Below are 18,914 nucleotides of genomic sequence, written 5' to 3' on the forward strand. Positions count from 1 at the left end.
CACCAACGAGTTCACTTCTTTTACGCACACGTCCAAAATAACATCAACTGAACCACCAACCACCAAAACATTCAAATTTGAAAATTGTATTTTCAATAATTGTTTCTTTTAAAATTATTCATGTTTATTTTTTATTTCATCATTGTTAATTATAACGTTTCTTGTTTATTTCATCATCCCTAATTAAAACTTTTCTAACACTTGTTAATATTATTTAGGTTATGTTTGTTATAGCTTCTGCTATATATTATGGATAGTCACGTATCAGAGATTGTTTAATACTAAGATTTATTGAAAATCATCTGTCAAGTGACGTTGATTACTGGGATCCGGATGATTGAAATGGTATGCAAATGTTTTAATAAAAATTATACTGAATCAACAAAGCCTTCTTGACTAGTAACAGTCCACAGAGTTCAATGATGATTCCATAGTTGGCACAACTGATACCGGTAACAAGAAAACATCATAAGACACTACTGCCATCTAGCGTAATGTTGAGATGGTACAATAATACATTTGAAGACAGTTGTATTTTCGTAAGCCAATTAATATTTTATTGTACACTTTGTTACTTCTAATTTTTATGTTGCCTACTTTCTTCTAATCGTGTAATAGTCAATTAAATCCCACTCGGGTTTTGATTTTCTCTAGATAAATCAAAAACTCTAGTGAGATTACTGTTGATAACATTATAGCATTATGTCCATCTAGAGAAACTACACTTTCCAATGGTGAAATAATAATTAATTATACAAATCGGTTAATTTAGCTTCCGATATTACTTCATACAAACACAGAAACATTCTCTGTAGGCTATCTTTCATAGCTTTTGATTGTTGCTGTCCAAGGCCCCTTATAGACGAAGTCATTTGTTTTTTAATTCATTACGTGGCCTTAGATGAAGTTATTTAAATTTTAAAACTCATTTATCACATTAAATATCAGTCCTATCAAAATTTTTCAAGGAATAAAACTTATCGAAAATTATTTTTAAAGAAACTTTTGTTATGTAACATTTTTCACAAAAATCAATAGTAAGCGAGATATTTCGATTTATTTAATTCAGGCCCCCTTATAACCCCCCTTTTAAATAATGTATTTTGAATGCCATATAGCCTAAAATCTAAGTTACAACGAACTTAATTTATATTCCAATTTTCATCGAAATCCGTTCAGCCATTATCACGTGAAAGGTAACAAACATACAGACAGACAGACAGACATACAAAAAAAATTTCAAAAAAGCGATTTCCGGTTTCAGGGTGGTTAATTATATATATTAGGACCAATTATTTTTGGAAAATCGAAAATTACCAGAAAAATTTAGGCTACAGATTTATTATTAGTATAGATTCACTTTTAAGCCTACCATGAACATAATAAAATACACGTACAATTATAAATGCAATATTCTGTATTAAAACAGTTTGTTCAATACTCACCAAACTTCTTTACTTAGGAGTCAAGTAATCGGTCATTTTACTCTATTGTCTCCTATTTTCCCAATACACACTTTCTAAATTACGTTCTATATTCATTATTTCAGTTACAATTTCACTGCTCCTTCCCCTAGCTTCAATCTATTCTGTTCAATTGCAGAAACAATTTTATCCTTGCGTGCACTTAGTGAAAGCTACCTGGCCGAAACTGATCGTACGCAAGTGCCATTAATACAGCATGAATTCGGGCGGGTTAAAGGAAATCTGCCTCCATTTCAGAAGTCTATGACAGAAGGGGACAATAAATAATTCGCCAGACTTCAACAAAATATTTCTTAAAATACTTTGGTTCTTAGACAATCTTATTCCAAACTGAGGTTGAAAATGATGTTATATGCGAGGTAGACGCATATACATTTGTCATATTAAGCAAGGTAGAAAAGCATATGTCTTATGGGGAATTAGTTGGGACCACAGAATGACGTTATAGGGGAAGTGTCGTGCAAAACGAGGTCGCTATAACCAAGTTCTATTGTATTGAAAGATTTACAAGAACTTTTAAAATGACGAAATACAGAAAATTAATGTTGAAATAGTGTAAAGATAACACTCTTCCTTTTGCCGCCTATGCATAGCCATAAGTAACTACATGCTGCTTGTGTAGAGTGGGAGAAAAATAAGGTTGTGATTGACACTGTGTGGAGAACTCACATGTGTGGAGGTTCTGCGTTATCTTGCCCAATAATTCATGACCTCCTTACGTCACCCCTGGGTCAAGAATTGTGATTGGGCAAGATAACACCAAGCCTTCAAATATTTGAGTTTGCCCATGGAGTGTAAATCACAGTCTTATTTATCTCCCACTTACAAACAGCTTTTTAGAGAACCTGGAGGTTCATTGCCGAAGCCTGCCATTGGTTCTTATCCTGAGCAAGATTAATCCAGTCTCTAGCATCATAGCACACCTCCCTCAAATCCATTTTAATATTATCCTCTCATTTATGTTTCGATTACCCTACGTATTGAATGTACCGATTCAGCTATTTCAGGTTGATGACTACAGTATGTCGACATCTGCTCATCTATTTGAAATAACAAGTTATTATGTAAAAGAAGACCTAAAAATTAAACAAATATTGGATAAATAGAGCAACAGGAAAGATTGATGTACACTTGTTTATTGTTGAGTTAAAAAAATTATAAAAGTAATATGTAAATAAGCTTTAAGGTCTCTCTTTTTTCCCCCGTATTAAATAAACGCACTTGGTTGAAACTTGCACTAAAAACTAGACGTAAGTGCAAGTTAAAGCCAACATAAATTGAAAAAGATATATGATGGAAAATGAGGTATTAAATGTATATTTCTTGCATATAATTGCTATTCGTTTACCTATATGTTAATTATAATTTATTAAGTTTATGTACTTTTTGTGAACCATTATTAATGATAAATATCCATATCCATTTATGTTTTGTCCTCCCCAAACGTCTTTTTTCGTCAGGTCCCCCAGGTAACACCCTATATCCATTTCTGGATTTACCCTTTGCTGTGGCTGTGCCAAAGAATCAGTCCCATTTCGAGGCTTATGTTGGGGTTTCGTAACAAACTCTTTTTACGGTGATGGGTTGTTAGCCCTTTGCCCAACCCCCTAGCTGGGGGACCACCCCTTATCGGCTTTCGCTGACTACTTATTCAATATATTCGCAGCTACCCTCCATATCTGGAGGCCATCTAGATCCACTACCTGAGGGTGCACCATGTTGTGGTGATAGGGACACACAATACATGATATTTATCTCCTACTGTATGAAATAAAATGGAATGTGCTTTATTTCACTCAAATGGGCAAACCTGCAAACATGGAACGTGCAAATAGCGAAGATTGACTGTTCATAAACTTAATACCGAATTTCCTGAGTTACACTTATTGGATCCATGTATTGTGGGTCCCTATCACCATGGCATGGTGTGTCCTCAGGTTGCGGATCGAGGAGATGGCCTCCAGATATGGAGGGTAGCTGCGAATATATTGAATAAGCAGTTGTGGACAACCGATGAGGGGTGGTCCTCCAGCTTGGGAGTTGGGCGAAGGGCTAACAACCCATCACTGTAAAAAACAGCTTGTTACGAATCCTTCAAATAAGCCTCGGAATGGGACTGATTCTCTGGCACAACCACAGCAAAGGAATAAATATGGGAAATGCCTGTTATTATTTGGTTGAGAAGCTTTTATCATCCAGTCTGCTGTCAAAAAATCTGAAAGTTAGAATTTATGAAACAGTTATATTACCGGTTGTTCTGTATGGTTGTGAAACTTGGACTCTCACTTTGAGAGAGGAACATAGGTTAAGGGTATTTGAGAATAAGGTGCTTAGGAAAATATTTGGGGCTAAGAGGGATGAAGTTACAGGAGACTGGAGAAAGTTACACAATGCAGAACTACACGCCTTGTATTCTTCACCTGACATAATTAGGAACATTAAATCCAGACGTTTGAGATGGGCAGGGCATGTAGCACGTATGGGCGAATCCAGAAATGCATATAGAGTGTTAGTTGGGAGGCCAGAGGGAAAAAGACCTTTAGGCAGGCCGAGACGTAGATGGGAAGATAATATTAAAATGGTTTTGAGGGAGGTGGGATATGATGATAGAAAATTGGATTAATCTTGCTCAGGATAGGGACCAATGGCGGGCTTGTGTGAGGGCGGCAATGAACCTCTGGGTTCCTTAAGTCGGTAAGTAAGTACACTTATTGGATATGTAGGTTGTAACATAATTTTTTGAATGTATTTGAAGATGGATTCAGCACCTATACCCAAGCCATTATAACTACGCACATGCCATTTATTTGCCTTGGCAACCCTTCTCATGAAAAAATTGAATGCTGTGTGGTAGTGTTCTCAACCAATCAGAAGTAGCATTTTCTATCAGCTGCTGCTATGTTGAGCACTGCTGTGTTGTCAGTTTGCTACATGCTGTGTTATATAATCTTACTACCATGTGCGTAATTTTTTTTTGTGTGGAGGAGGGACCTGAAGGCTTGCATTACAGCCTGAGGCTTATTGTGCTTACCACTCCTATTCTGTGAATGATTGGGTAGCCGAATGACTGCTCTCTTGTACAAGTACAACACACCGCACTGTGAACTTAATCCAGGCTATGGTATTAGCTTATGTATTAATATGTTCAGTTTTGCAGTAATAAATGAAGAGTCCACTGCAAGAATGATGGATGTCACTTTCTTGTCGAAAATGAACCAAGACAGTCAATGCATAGCTTAAGACATAGAATGTACATAGAGAGTTATATGGCATTAACACTGATAGTCATTGTTCAGTAATGATCGGAAAATTACAGTTAAGCTTTGAGCACTAAGCATTTCAAACTTTCAATTGCTTCTCCTGCAAAATGTATTCCAAATGACATCCATCATTCTTGCAGTGGACTCTTCAAATGTTAAACTGTAAGCTTGACTTTTACTATAATGACTGTGATACTGGATGTTTTCTTTCTTTCTCATTAGCACAGTAGAGAATGCCCTGAAAAGTTAATTCAGAGGTCAGGTTAACTGTGCAAGATTAAACAACTGCTCTGAACCATTGGGGGATCCATTCTGAGGGTCTCACATACTGATATGGGCAGGACAAATTAAAATTTAAAGTTTTGGTCATCAAATATTTGTTGGCAACAAACATAATATACTGCATTTTAATAGGATGTGGGTACTTTTACTTTTACAGTCCCTTGACATAGTTCTCATCCATGTGAACAACCCATCTCTAGATTTTTAGGAAGACTTCTGAGTGCCATTGGCTGTATTCTTTCTATCATTAGTGTTTGCAAATCACCTCCTACCTTGAAGTAGACCTTTAGAGTTGAAACAAATGCCATAGAGTGGCTTTTTCCTTAGCTTGTAAAACAAGTCGAAATCAGGACAGTATGGAGTGTGCGCTAACACCTTCCACTGCCAATGCTCAAGCAGTTTGGTGACAGGCATGACAATATAGCATTATGTTATGAAGACTGATGTGTTTTTGGTTATGGAGTAACAGTTTAGGTGGGATCTTGTCAGAGTTAAACCTTAATAAATGCTTATAGATAAATACCAATACTCAGAGTTTAGTATGCACTATCAACAGTAATATCTCAAGTGCAGATAGTGTGAGGTAATTTAGCTTAACTAATATTTCTTGTTATGATCACAGATTGAGGAATAATTATCTCATGACAAGAAACACAAGCTTAACAGCAATATTAAATTACCAGTGAGTGTATATTAGTATTTTCCCTGTGAAAGCAGATATTATAAATACATATCAGCCTCTTGCAAATATGAAATTCATGGACAAGACCTGAGAAAAAAACTTGACTGCTCGTCTGTGACAAGTGAACATTTTTCCTTAAGTGAAATAAATTCTGAGCTTTTAATTGTGCTTCTGTAGTTCGAGCATGACTAGACTAGACGGCATTTCGGAAGGCGGTCAGCTACTACATGTGCCGTAGCATTTCTGGTATGTTACGTCACAAACTTGTACAGTAGAACCAATCAGAATCAGTCTATAACAAGTACTTCATGTATGAGTGTTTCAATACAAGTAAAACTAACATTTACTGTGTATGTGTAAGATAAATAAATGGAAGAAGAGACTGTAAAAAGACTTCAAAAATGTTGACGAGCAGAATGCTGCCGGCCATCTTGCTGCTGACTGCAACGTTGCCAACGTGCAAGTACGACTGTAGAAGCATGTGGTGTGGGATTGAGAAACATGCAAGGAATATTGTTAGTGAAGGAAAGAGGGTTTGTTTGGTGTCATGCTTACAGTAATCAACGGCTAAGGTCATTATTGTCTTTTGATAATTTCAATTTTCTCCTGCGCTATTTATATTGCACGTGCGCATGAAGTACGATGTGGCAGTGTTGTACGCTGCCTTGCTCTCTCTATCTGTCTCTCTCAGCGCAAACACTAGCAGACTACCGCCTTCTGAATTGCTGTCAACTTTAGTGAAAGTGAAACTTTTGTCTGATTGATGAGCCACCATAAAATTTTTAAAACTCTGTTCATGGGTAAACATTTGAGATTATAATATCGTAACACTTCATTGTGAACTCATTTTTGATAAAACATGGTGTATGAATTGCTCGTTTTTTCTCTACCATCACCACTTACTTTTCTTTTTCTCCTACCTTAAATGACAGTCATCTTTTCTTCTCCCACCAGTATCCACTCTTCCATAATATCAGCTATCTTGTGGTATCCTGTGTTCTCTGTAAGTTGACTCCCACAGCAATCTGCACACTGAAGCTTTTACAGTCATTAAATTCATTTAATGTTACTGATAATGAGCCTGAGTGTCTCTATGAAGGGTAAAGGCCTTCTGCAAAATGGTAGCTTTTGTTCTCTAATGTGATGAGCATTAGGGTGTACTCAGTGGTAGTAGCCTGTATGATGGTCTGTATTGTATTGTGTCTATACAGAGTGTCCCAAATTGATGTCTACACTTTTAAATACTGTTTTACAACAAAGAAATGAGATAGAAATACGATTTTTGTGGTTTATGATTCAGAAGGCAGTGGAAAGCATGGTAACATGTTCATCTGTTTATAAACAAACATGGCAGTGCAATTATCGTTCGATGAACGTAAGTGGATACTGACATGTTATTGGAAAGTGAAGAATGTTGTTGAGGTTCAACGATGTTGGAGGGTTAAATTTGGAACATAACCACCAACAAGGTTAACTATCACAAGAATCTGAGACAAGTTTGAAGTCGATAGAAGTTCCAACGATAACAAGAGTGTTGATGCAGTCATGCAGGCTTTTGCACAATCCCTAAAGAAGTCAGTGGGGTAATGTTCTCGTGAGATTGGCATCAGCAAATCCAGTGTTCATCGAATTTTGCGAGCTCAAAAATGGAAGCCTTACATTCCAAGACTTGTCCACACACTAAATGAGGATGACCCAGATAGGCAACTGGAATTTTGTGAGTGGTTCTTGAACATATGTGATGAAAGGGAAAATTTTCAAGTCTTAATTGTTTGGTCAGATGACAGCACAATTGTGTGTACTGGGCTAATGAAAACCCACACATCGTTCAAGAAAAGGCCATCAATCTTTCAGGCATAACAATATGGTGTTGTCTGTCTTCCAGAGGAATAATTGAGGGGCGTTTTCACAAAACTCGTTATCTACAAAATCTTCTTTTTTTCAAGACAACTCTTTTCTAAAATACAGAAGTGTAGATACCGAGTTTTGAAAAATCTCTTTTATTTCAAGATCAATTTACTGATATACTTACCAACTTTAGCTTAATTCTGATAGCACCATTGGATTCTCCTGACCCAAAAACATAAGGATACGCTAAAACCTCAAAATCGAAAAAAAATGTAGATAACGAGTTTTGTGAAAATGCCCCTCAATTGGGCTGTACTTCTTTGAAAGGACCGTAATGGGTGAGAAATACCTTCAAATGTTGGAAACCACGATTCCACGTCTTAATGACCTCTTTGAGAATGAAAATGGGTTTTACTTTCAACAAGACGGGGCTCCAGCTCACTTTCTTGTCAATGTGAGGAATTTTCTCGATCGCAAATTCAATCAGAGATGGATAGGACAGAAAGGAAGTGCTGCGAAGTTCCCACCTCGATCTCCAAACTCTACATATATGGAGAACTCTAAAGGACACAGCATACGCCACAAAACCACAAACACTGGAGGAACTGAGAGTTCCATTAGCAATAATCCAGTTGGTATATCACTCTGTTGTACGTCGTTGTTGGGAGTGTACTGTGGTGGAAGGGGGCTATTTTGAACATGTACAGACTTAAGGAATACAAAACCGCAAAATATTTCTGTCTCATGTTGTTGCTGAGAAATGGTGTTTCAATATGTGTATACATCAATTTGGGACACTCTGTATTGTATCACTTATTCACTGTTTACACTTGGTCACTTGAACAGGCTTTTCCCCAAAATTGTGTAACTGTGCGTGTGCATAAGGGGAGAGGGAAGAAGAAAGAGAAGGATGTCATATATTATATGATGTATTTTACACTCAGAACTTTGCTTTGTTTGTGGTTTCCAACACATTTAACAATCGTTCCTCCCCCCCCCCCCCCCTTCTTCCTCCTCTAAATATTGTTTATGTTCCAGTATATATTCATGTATTGAATTTCATCAATAATACGAAATGGCAAAGTAATGTGGCACTCTAATGCTCGATTCTTATATGTGAATATTTTTGTTCCAGGGTTTCTTTAGAGGATTTATACAACGGAAAGACAGCTAAACTACAGCTTAGTAAAAATGTAATTTGCACAGTGTGTGATGGGTAAGTATCTTGATGAGTTTCAATAAGTCTTAATTTCTGAATGCTAAATAGCATATAACAAGAAGACTGGAGCAAGATTATTTCTAACTTGGCGCTTCCTGTTATAGATAGAAAATTTCTATCATGATAAAAGACTGTATTTGTTGTTCAGTGGTGATGGGAACTACCGTGCTTCATTTTTCCTCTTGCTTTCTAATAGAAACCTAACATGTTATCTGCTGCTGATGATGCTAGTATCAAGTATCTGGTGTTAAAATAATAGTTTGTAATGTGTCGAATTAGTGATGCTGCAAGGTGCATCACCAGTAGCAAGCTTGCTATATAAGCAGATCTACGAACAAGTTTAGCTAGAGCCAGAATGTCGCATTACAGTTCCTCTACTGTCCAAGTAACCCAGAAATAGTTCACAAGTGTGATTAAGTTGTTAAATCACACTCACAGTATTCAAAAGACAGTACGACTGTGTTCAATTGCAAGTATCTCGCTATATTAACTAAACAAAACAATAAATTGATTATTAATATCTAAGAGAAAAATTCGCTCCGGCGCCGGGGATCGATCCCAGGTCCTTGGTTCTACGTACCAAGCGCTCTAACCACTGAGCTACACCGAATTCAATCCACAGCACCGGACCGAATCCTCCTCCTTCAATGTTTCCCTTTTGTGGTCTGACTCCAAGATAGGCACATATGTTGACGTATATGTCCAATGTCAACTGCCATTATACTAGGAGCGCACTCAGCTGAATGACTTGTTTGGCCGGGATTCCGCAGTTACGTGCACAGTAATCTGTACAAATTGACATTGGACATATACGTCAACATATGTGCCTATCTTGGAGTCAGGCCACAAAAGGGAAACATTGAAGGAGGAGGATTCGGTCCGGTGCTGTGGATTGAATTCAGCGTAGCTCAGTGGTCAGAGCGCTTGGTACGTAGAACCAAGGACCCGGGTTCGATCCCCGGCACCGGAGCGAATTTTTCTCAAATATTAATTGTCAATATTACAGATATTATTCTGTAGGACAAATTAATAAATCTATAATAAATTGATTGTTGTTTTGTTACCAATTATGACATGCATGTGAGGTAGAAATACAGAGTCAGGCAGAACAACATAGATCTATTCAAAATTTTATTGTACCATCTTACAGAAGAATGCTAGCTATTTTGACATCATTTTGTTTTAAAGATATCGTCCAAATGCTTGCCTTCACGAGCTATACATGCCTGAAATGACTGTGCGTCCTTCTTTCTCAAAAAATATGGCCTCATTATTCCAAATTTTGCAACAACACACCAAACAGTAACACGCTTGCTGTGGAGAAGTCACTGTTGCATTTCTCTAGGATTTTCTGGGGCCCAATACTGAAGGTTTAGTTTGTTGATGCAGACCGACAAATGAAAATGAGCGTAGTCACTACTGGGCACAACAGCATTGCCTAAAACATTCTCCAATATGGTCTCGTAAGCAACCTGGTGGTTGAGCGAATCACATTCCCGGAGTTCTTGAACCATCATAATTTTGTAGGGATGGAACTTGAGGTCTGGATGTAAGATTCGTCTGACACTCCATACAGATATTCCCAGTGACAGAGTATATTTAATGGCTGAACATCGTAGAGAAGTGTTAACAGCATGTCCACTGCTGCAGTATTCTCGGGAGTCTGAACATTGCAACACTACTGGACGACTCCTGTTTGAAAGCTTAACCTTTTGTTTGAAATTTCTTACCCATAACAGTATGGTTTTCTTGTCAAGAATTCTTCCATGTCGACCTACTCTAAAATGGATACGAAATTGTTGCGTTACAATCACAGAGTCACCATTTTTTAAATATGCTTCAACAACAAATGCACGATATTCACCTGTCCACGCCGTGATGGTAACTGAAATAGCATGACTTGTGTGTTCAAAGGTACATACCACTCAAGCACAACTATCAAGAAACCTGTACAGCAGCCAATTCAAACCGGGGAGCTCATTCTGCCAGACCCTGTATATGTTTATTACTATTACAAACAAAATACAATCGAGTGTAATTTAATGATGGCCGTTGTAAGACGAAAACAAATCAGCTTGGATATTAAATTAGCTGCATTTAGTGATTTAGATAGCAGATTGAAGCAAACTGAAAGTGGCTATGGGTTTGTGCAGTCAACACTCACAACATTCATAAAGAAACATAAGGAAATAGAGGATATTGTTGCAAGTGGTAAAATTAAACTGCACCAGCAGAATATGTTGGCATTGCATTATTGAAATGAAGGCACGTAACATTTCTGTAACAGGCCCTATTGTGTATCGAAAAGTACTCAATTTTGCCAGTGTACTTAGTGATTCTAAGCAAGCAATGATTGGCTACAAGGTTTTTAAAGATAGACATAGGATTACTTTTATTAAAGTAGACGGAGAAGCAAAATCAAATGGTGAGCAAATGTAATTTCATAATATTTAATGTTTTATACTTACTTTTACTACAGTCTCTTTTAGAACATAAATTTGGGCAAAATTTCATAACCCATCAATTCAACAATAACCCTGATAACAATACAAATTTTCTAGTTCTCAGATAATTATTGTATCAAGGTTTGACTAAACACATATGTATGTACTCTTAAATGTGCTGTCCTCTTTTAAACTGAACACATTGTACAGTGTTTGATATTTTACGAAGACACTGATGACTTAACAACAGTTGCACCATGGGATGCATTAAGACATATGTGTTGTGTTCCTAGAAGTATGGCAACACAGTGCCTCACCACACTTTTGCAGCATAAGCTTGTCAGTCCTAAAGTAATAAATTTAAACAGTAAGCATGGCTCTTAGTATATTATTTGTGATACTTGATTTCCTTTTTTATTGTGATACTTGATGTTTTCTTCATTTTCTCTCTATTTTGATAATTGATGTTTTCTTCCTATCTACTGTGATACTTGAAGTTTTCTTTATTTCAATTGTGATACTTGATGTTTTCTTCCTTTCTATTGTTATATTTGATGTTTTCTTCATTTTCTTTCTATTTTGATACTTGATGTTTTCTTCCTTTCTATTGTGATACTTGATGTTTTCTTTCTTTCAATTGTGATATTTAGTGTTTTCTTCATTTTTTTTCTATTTTGATACTTGATGTTTTCTTCCTTTTTATTGTGATACTTGATATTTTCTTTCTTTCAATTGTAATACTTGATGTTTTCTTCCTTTCTATTGTGATATTTGATGTTGTCTTCATTTTCTTTCTATTTTGATACTTGTTGTTTTCTTCCTTTCTATTGTGATACTTGATGTTTCCTTTTTTTCAATTGTGATACTTGATGTTTTCTTCCTTTTTATTGTGATACTTGATACTTGATGTTTTCTTCCTTTCTATTGTGATATTTGATGTTTTCTTCATTTTCTTTCTATTTTGATACTTGTTGTTTTCTTCCTTTCTATTGTGATACTTGATTTTCCTTTTTTTTTTTTCAATTGTGATACTTGATGTTTTCTTCCTTTCTATTGTGATATTTGATGTTTTCTTCATTTTCTTTCTATTTTGATACTTGATGTTTTCTTCCTTTCTGTTGTGATACTTGATGTTTTCTTTCCTTTCTATTTTTATACTGGATATTTTCTTCTTTTCTATAAATTGTGATAATTACTTGATGTTTTCTCCCTTTTTTTATTTTGATACTTGATATTTTCTTCTTTTCTATAAATTGTGATAATTGATGTTTTCTTCCTTTCTATTTTGATACTTGATGTTTTCTTCCTTTCTATTTAGCACAGTGGAGAAGACCCTGAAAAGTTAATTCAGAGGCCAGATTAACTGTGCAAGATTAAATAACTGCTCTGAACCATTGGGGGACTCATTTCGTGGGTCTCACATACTGATGTGAGCAGGACAAGTTAAAATTTAAAGTACTAGGGTCAAAATATTTTGGCAACTGACATAATACACTGTATTTTAACGAGATGTGGGTAATTCTTCTTTTATGATCCCTCGACATAGTCCCCATCCATGTGAACAACCCATAGTCAAATTTTTAGGAAGATGTTTGATATCAGCAGCATTTTGTCTGTGTGTAGTGCTAGTCTCACACCTTAAGGTAGTTTTCCTCTTGAATTGAAGTAAATATTGCTAGTTATTCTTTTAACTTGTTAGGTTGGTGATGTAAATCTATCAGATTCAACATAACAGCAAAAACTATAACGACATTCTGAATAGAGAAGGAAGCTATGTAAAACTACTGAAAGTACATTGGAAACTTTGAAAAAAAGAAGGGGGGATTTAGGCACATCGAAAAAAGTTAAAGTAATCTAGTAACGCGCGGGGGGGGGGGGGGATGTGCGTGCGTGCGCGGTTTTTTTACCCCCTTCTCAGTGGATGCCACTGTCCTATAAACAGATGTCCTCAAGAAGCTTTTACTTATTATATACAATTATTTTTGTTAACAGGAAGGGCGGACGCACTGGGGCTTCCCATACTTGTCGTACATGTCGAGGATGTGGCATTAAAGTTACATATAGGCAATTGGGGCCTGGTATGTCGCAGCAACTACAGTCACGGTGCCCAGATTGTGGGGGTGAAGGTAATGTGACCTGCACATTTTATATTATTTTAGGATGTTTCTGGATGTGCTTCGTATTATTACTGGTAGTCTAGTTTTGTGATTATACATGAGATTTCAAACCTTATTATACAAAGAAAGCCACTCTGCTTTTTTTTTTAAATAGTTTTTTTTTGGTAATGAAAGTGTAGATTTTCTAAGAATATAATTTAATACTTTTTCTTTTTTATCACAGGTGAAGTAATTAGCGAGAAGGACCGCTGCACAACATGCCGTGGCAAGAAAGTAGTCAATGAAACCAAAATACTGGAAGTTCACATCGATAAGGGCATGAGGGAAAGTCAGAAGATTTACTTCCGTGGGGAGGGAGATCAGCAGGTGAATTTGCTTGAATTCAGAAACTCGAAGATTTTACTGATACGCAACTAAGTGTATTATGAAATGTAATATTATTTGTTTTTGTTTTATGTATAACACATTTACTCTGAACAGTATTGGTAAAGGAAGCCTGGAAAATCGTTTTCCATGGATGACATGTCTTTTTTTTTTTTTTTTTTTTTTTTTTAATTTTTTAGTTGGTTATTTCATGACGCTGTATCAACATCTTAGATTATTTAGTGTCTGAATGAGATAAAGGTGATAATGCCGGTGAAATGAGTCCGGGGTCCAGCACTGATAGTTACCCAGCATATGCTCATATTGGATTGATTGAGGGAAAATCCCGGAAAAACCTCAACCAGGTAACTTGCCCCAACTAGGATTCGAACCCGGCCACCTGGTTTCGCTGCCAGACATGCTAGCCGTTACTCCACAGGTGTGGACCGGATGACATGTTCACAGGTTCAGTGTGACCATGTTGTGTCTCATCTTTTGGTGATGCACCATTGTGTTGTTGTAAACAGATATTGCTGTAGATACAGTAGCAATATCTCGTGTTCGAATCAGAAAATTATAAAACGAGCTTCTATTCTCGAAAGTTATGCTGAGTTTATAAAGGATTTTGCATTGCTAGTCATTCAGATAATTAAAAAAAAAATTGATGAGAGGTCATTCTTTGCCACATAGGCATGGCCAGTCTTCAGTCAATTGTCAGGAAATTTGGGTGCATGTTATTTTGAAAATGTTAATTGCCAACTCATGCAATGGTTTTTAGACACTTCTCGCACTAAGAAGTGAAACTTGCAAAAAGAAAATACCTATTTTAAAGTGCTGACTGTCCACACCATAAAGTTACAGTTAACTTTAACATTTCATGGTCGTGAACATTTGTCAGTATTTGTGTCATGTTAATTAGCTTGTTAACTTCGTTCGCAAACATATTTTATTTAGCATTTATTTTGTAATAGAAATTTTTCGTTAACTTTTGCACAGTAGCATGTTTGCCTGCTAATCCAGAATTGCTCTTGGGCCTTGTTTCGATTTCCGATTGGGCTGATTATGTTGCTGGTAACCTATGGCAAATCCCAAGTACCATCTCACTGCCACCAATTCCATCGATGCTAAATAACCTAGTATAATTGATATAACATTGTTAAATAACAGGATTAAAAGAAAAAAAGCAACTTTTGAAATCTTTATCACAGTTGCCATCATTACATACTGTATGCAGTAACAAAGTTGTAATAGATCTCGTTTATAAAAGCAATTATTGATAATATTGGTTCTCCAGGTCCACTCGTAACATTTTAATGTGTGCATACGGACAGAACACGAAAGCTTACTGTATATTATTTATCAACATCATATGGAATAAACAAAAAGTGATTGAAATTTTGAAGGCATTTTAAACTTACCTTGTATTATGGACACAAAAAATAAAAGACAGAAAGATCAAGAGTTTATTCATGGAGGAACTTTAAACAAAAATTGAAACGTAACATCAAAGACATTGAATCAAATGTCTATAGAAGATGTTTAAATTAAAAGTTACTAGATATCGCAGAGTTTGTCATTGAGTGTCAGTACTGAAATATTTTTGACAGTTACATATAAACTTACACAGAGTGAAAGAAAATATGTTACATTAATTCACATTGCTTATAGATCAAGTTAGTACGAATAAATGTTGGAAAATAATGTTATTGAATGACCTGTAACCTGTTGAGAATTTTAGCTTTTCTGTAGAAAAAATTACATGCAACAAATAGCAGTACTGCAGAATATAAACAGCAGTGTGTACTCCTATTGTTTCAATGATTTGCAGAGAGGTGGGTGTAATGCTGAGGTACCCTGACTGCAGCTTTGTCAGCTTTCCAAAGCCACTTTACTATAATCGACAGTAAAAATTTACAGTTCCTTTAGACCAATGTTTCTCAAACTATGGTCAGTGGACCACCTGTGGTCCTCGAGGTCTGCCCTTGTGGTCCTTCAAAAAAGGCAGAGGAAAAAATAAAATTAAAACGAATTTCGTATCACTCTATAGCTGAAAACCTGAGAGTTTGGAAATGACACATGGCAATCGCTCTTTCACTTTTTCTCCCAGTACTGATATTTTATGAAATTTATTACCCTATCCCTGTACTGACTTCCCACTCTACTCTCAACAACAAAAGAGGGATTTAAAGCACTATGAATGTGGTGTTTCTCGCCATCTTTTCCCTGCACATCTAGTGCCACGCCTATAACCCATAACAGAGGACTGAACATTTTCATGTATTTATGACTTTCTTAATAGTTTTGCCGACACCCAGTCTGCACATTGAAATGGTCACGTACTGTATGTCGTACACCAATAATACAACTCTGAGGTCACAATTTGAAACTTATTTTCCAAGTAAATATGACGAATTTTCATGGATTCGTGATCACTTTCATTGTGATATTGAAACTAACAAACTTTCATTGAGTGAAAGAGAACAACTAATTGAACTCTCGAATGACACCGGACTTAAAATGAAATGCCAAGCAGAAGGTATGATAAATTTCTGGACCCCATCACAAGTGAAAAGAGAATATAGTGAATTTTACAATGGTGCTTTAGAGATTATAATTCAGTTTGCTTCTACGTATCTGTGTAAGAAAGGGTTTTCATCACTAACTCTAATAAAAACAAAGTAGGTTACCGAAATCAACTCAATGTATCTGACGATCTCCAACTTAAGCTTACCAGCATAGTCCAAATATAGAACTGTGCAGGAATCGGCAGGCTCATCCATCTCATTAATGTACCAACATTTATTTATTTTTTTATTTAATAAGTTAAAGATAATCCAAACTCTAATAACCTTGAATTATTAAATAAACAAAAGTGAATTTTCTTCTATTAACATTAGCTTAATTAGTTAATACTAATATAAAATTAATTTAATGTAATTAATTTTAATTAATTAATTCTATTTTAAAATATAAGTATGCTGGTATAAAAATATGCTACAAAAATGATTAAATTTGCTTTCGAAGGGAACAAGAGTAATGTGGTCCGCGGAACTGTTCTGATGGAAAAAAGTGGTCCCCACTTCAAAAGTTGAGAAACGCTGCTTTAGACCATTGGTGACCAACTCATGCTCTTTGTGCAAGAGCACTCTTCACTGCACACATGCAATATAGTGTGCAGTATGCAAGAGCAGAAGTCCCACTCAAATGGTTTATGTTGGCAGCCCTTTAATACTCAAGCTTTACATCACGCACAGCATGTTTGTTTATACTCGTATGTTTGTCACTAGTTGTGCTAATCAGCATCGGCTAGTATATTTTACCTATATGCATACTGTATTTACTCGTATATTCCTTCGCCTGTGTTCACTGCAACAAAGACGAAACTCAGGCTGTGTATTCAAAATGTTTTTGCTACATGGATGTGTGCAATAATCCAATGATTGGATTCCCGCACGCAGCTTACATACAATATCAGCTTTACTCTTTTTGCTCATGAGTGCACACTCTGCTTCATAAGAGCAGCCGAGTTGGTCACAATTTGCTTTAGACAGTTATTAAAACCTGTACTTTTTATGATAATCTTTGTCATCCAAGGCTTCTGTTGAGACTTGAAAGCAATGTGAAAATGACGCTCAATGGGTTGCTAGCCCAGAGAGGTACAATTGTTGGGGTTTCCACCTATGCAGCATTTCCTCTAAAGACACACAGGAATAGGCTTGTATAAAACCTTAGCACAGCCAGTATTAAGCTATGGTAGTGAAGCGTGGACTGTGAAGAATAAAGATGTCAGTAGAATAACAACAAGTGAGACGAGGTTCATGAGAGCAACAGCTGGATATACTTGCTGGGATCATAAAAAAAATGAGGACATAATGCAAGAACTTCAAGTAGAACCCATTATGCAGTTCATAGCAAGTATCAACTTCAGTGGAAGGGTCATCTCAAACGAATAGATCGATGCAGAATTCCAAAAGCACTGTTTCATTACCATCCACATAGCAAAAGATCTCTAGGTCGTCCGAAGAAGAGATGGACTGAAAATTCTAGTTTGAGACCGTAACAGGCCACTCGGCCTAATACTTGTTAGGTAGACTACAACTTTTTATGATATAAATTCTACTAAAACAGGTTCATAAATAGCTTACTCTAAATTACCCTTACAAAAAAAGAAAGTATTTTTAAGCAATTTCATGAAATCTGCAATCAAGATTATAATTCAGAATGTCGTCATACTTCTAGGAATTGAAAACATTATTACAAAAACAACCCTTGTCAAAATTGCTATTTTTCAGGGGGACAATAAAAGAATAACACGTCAGCTATTTCTGTTCAACTGGTGTTTTATCCTTGTGTCTATTGCACTTGATATGGGCCGTTTTTGAAGTCTATAAACATTTAAAATAGTAGCAAATGTGTCCTTTACTCAGTTTCATTAAAATGACTAGGGCTGTTTTTGTAATAATGTTTTCAATTGTATCTGAGAAGGAATGTAATAAGTTCCCTCCCACACTATGTAATGTGTAAGGATTTGTGCAATTGAAATTTCAAAATCAAAAAGAGACGTTTGCAGACAAAAAATTATGAAACCCTGTTAGTGCTGCTATTAAAACCTTTTCCAAAGTTAATTTTATCTGCTTTCATGAAATCTATCTTTTCCACATTTGAGCAATATTTGTTCTTATCAATTATAGTGGATAAGTCCCATGCCATGGCGTCGTGGTCTAAAGCATCCTGCCTAGGACTCACGTTACGTAATGTGCGCTGGTTTTAGTCCTCCTGGGAGAAGAAATTTTCTCATGAAATTTCGACCAGTGTATGGGACCGGTGCCCACCCAACATTGTGATGCACTTGGGGAGCAATAGGTAGTGAAATCCGATTATGAAAGCCAGCTATAATGGCGAGGGGATCATTGTGCTAATCACACGGTACCTCCATGCTTAGGTATGTGGATGTGAAGCCAACAGCCGGCTGGTCGGTCATGGCCTTCATGGGCTGTCATGCCTCGGATTATTATTTTTATTATTATTATTATTATTATTATTATTATTATTATTATTATTATTATTATTGTGGTGCATAAAAGAATTGTTAAATATTGCACTTGTTACTAGTTTTGTCTTTCTTCAGTTCGTTATGAACTTCTTTAACACTTGCCTTGTTGAGAATAAAAAATCAAAGAAGGTAAACAGTGTTAATAAATACCATTAACAAATG

At 36.1% G+C, this 18,914-nt stretch overlaps 1 protein-coding gene across 1 annotated transcript in view; it reads left to right on the forward strand.

The window, feature by feature from the left end:
* Positions 1-18,914, forward strand: part of LOC138694918 (dnaJ homolog subfamily A member 2-like) — a 47,320-nt gene that overhangs the window by 19,902 nt on the left and 8,504 nt on the right. Inside the window, exons 3-5 of the mRNA XM_069819108.1 lie at positions 8,692-8,772; positions 13,212-13,345; positions 13,560-13,702. Coding sequence (XP_069675209.1) covers positions 8,692-8,772; positions 13,212-13,345; positions 13,560-13,702 — 358 coding nt within the window. The remainder of the gene's footprint in view (positions 1-8,691; positions 8,773-13,211; positions 13,346-13,559; positions 13,703-18,914) is intronic.

Source organism: Periplaneta americana, chromosome 1 (genome assembly GCF_040183065.1).
Source record: "Periplaneta americana isolate PAMFEO1 chromosome 1, P.americana_PAMFEO1_priV1, whole genome shotgun sequence".
NCBI classification, from domain to species: domain Eukaryota; kingdom Metazoa; phylum Arthropoda; class Insecta; order Blattodea; family Blattidae; genus Periplaneta; species Periplaneta americana.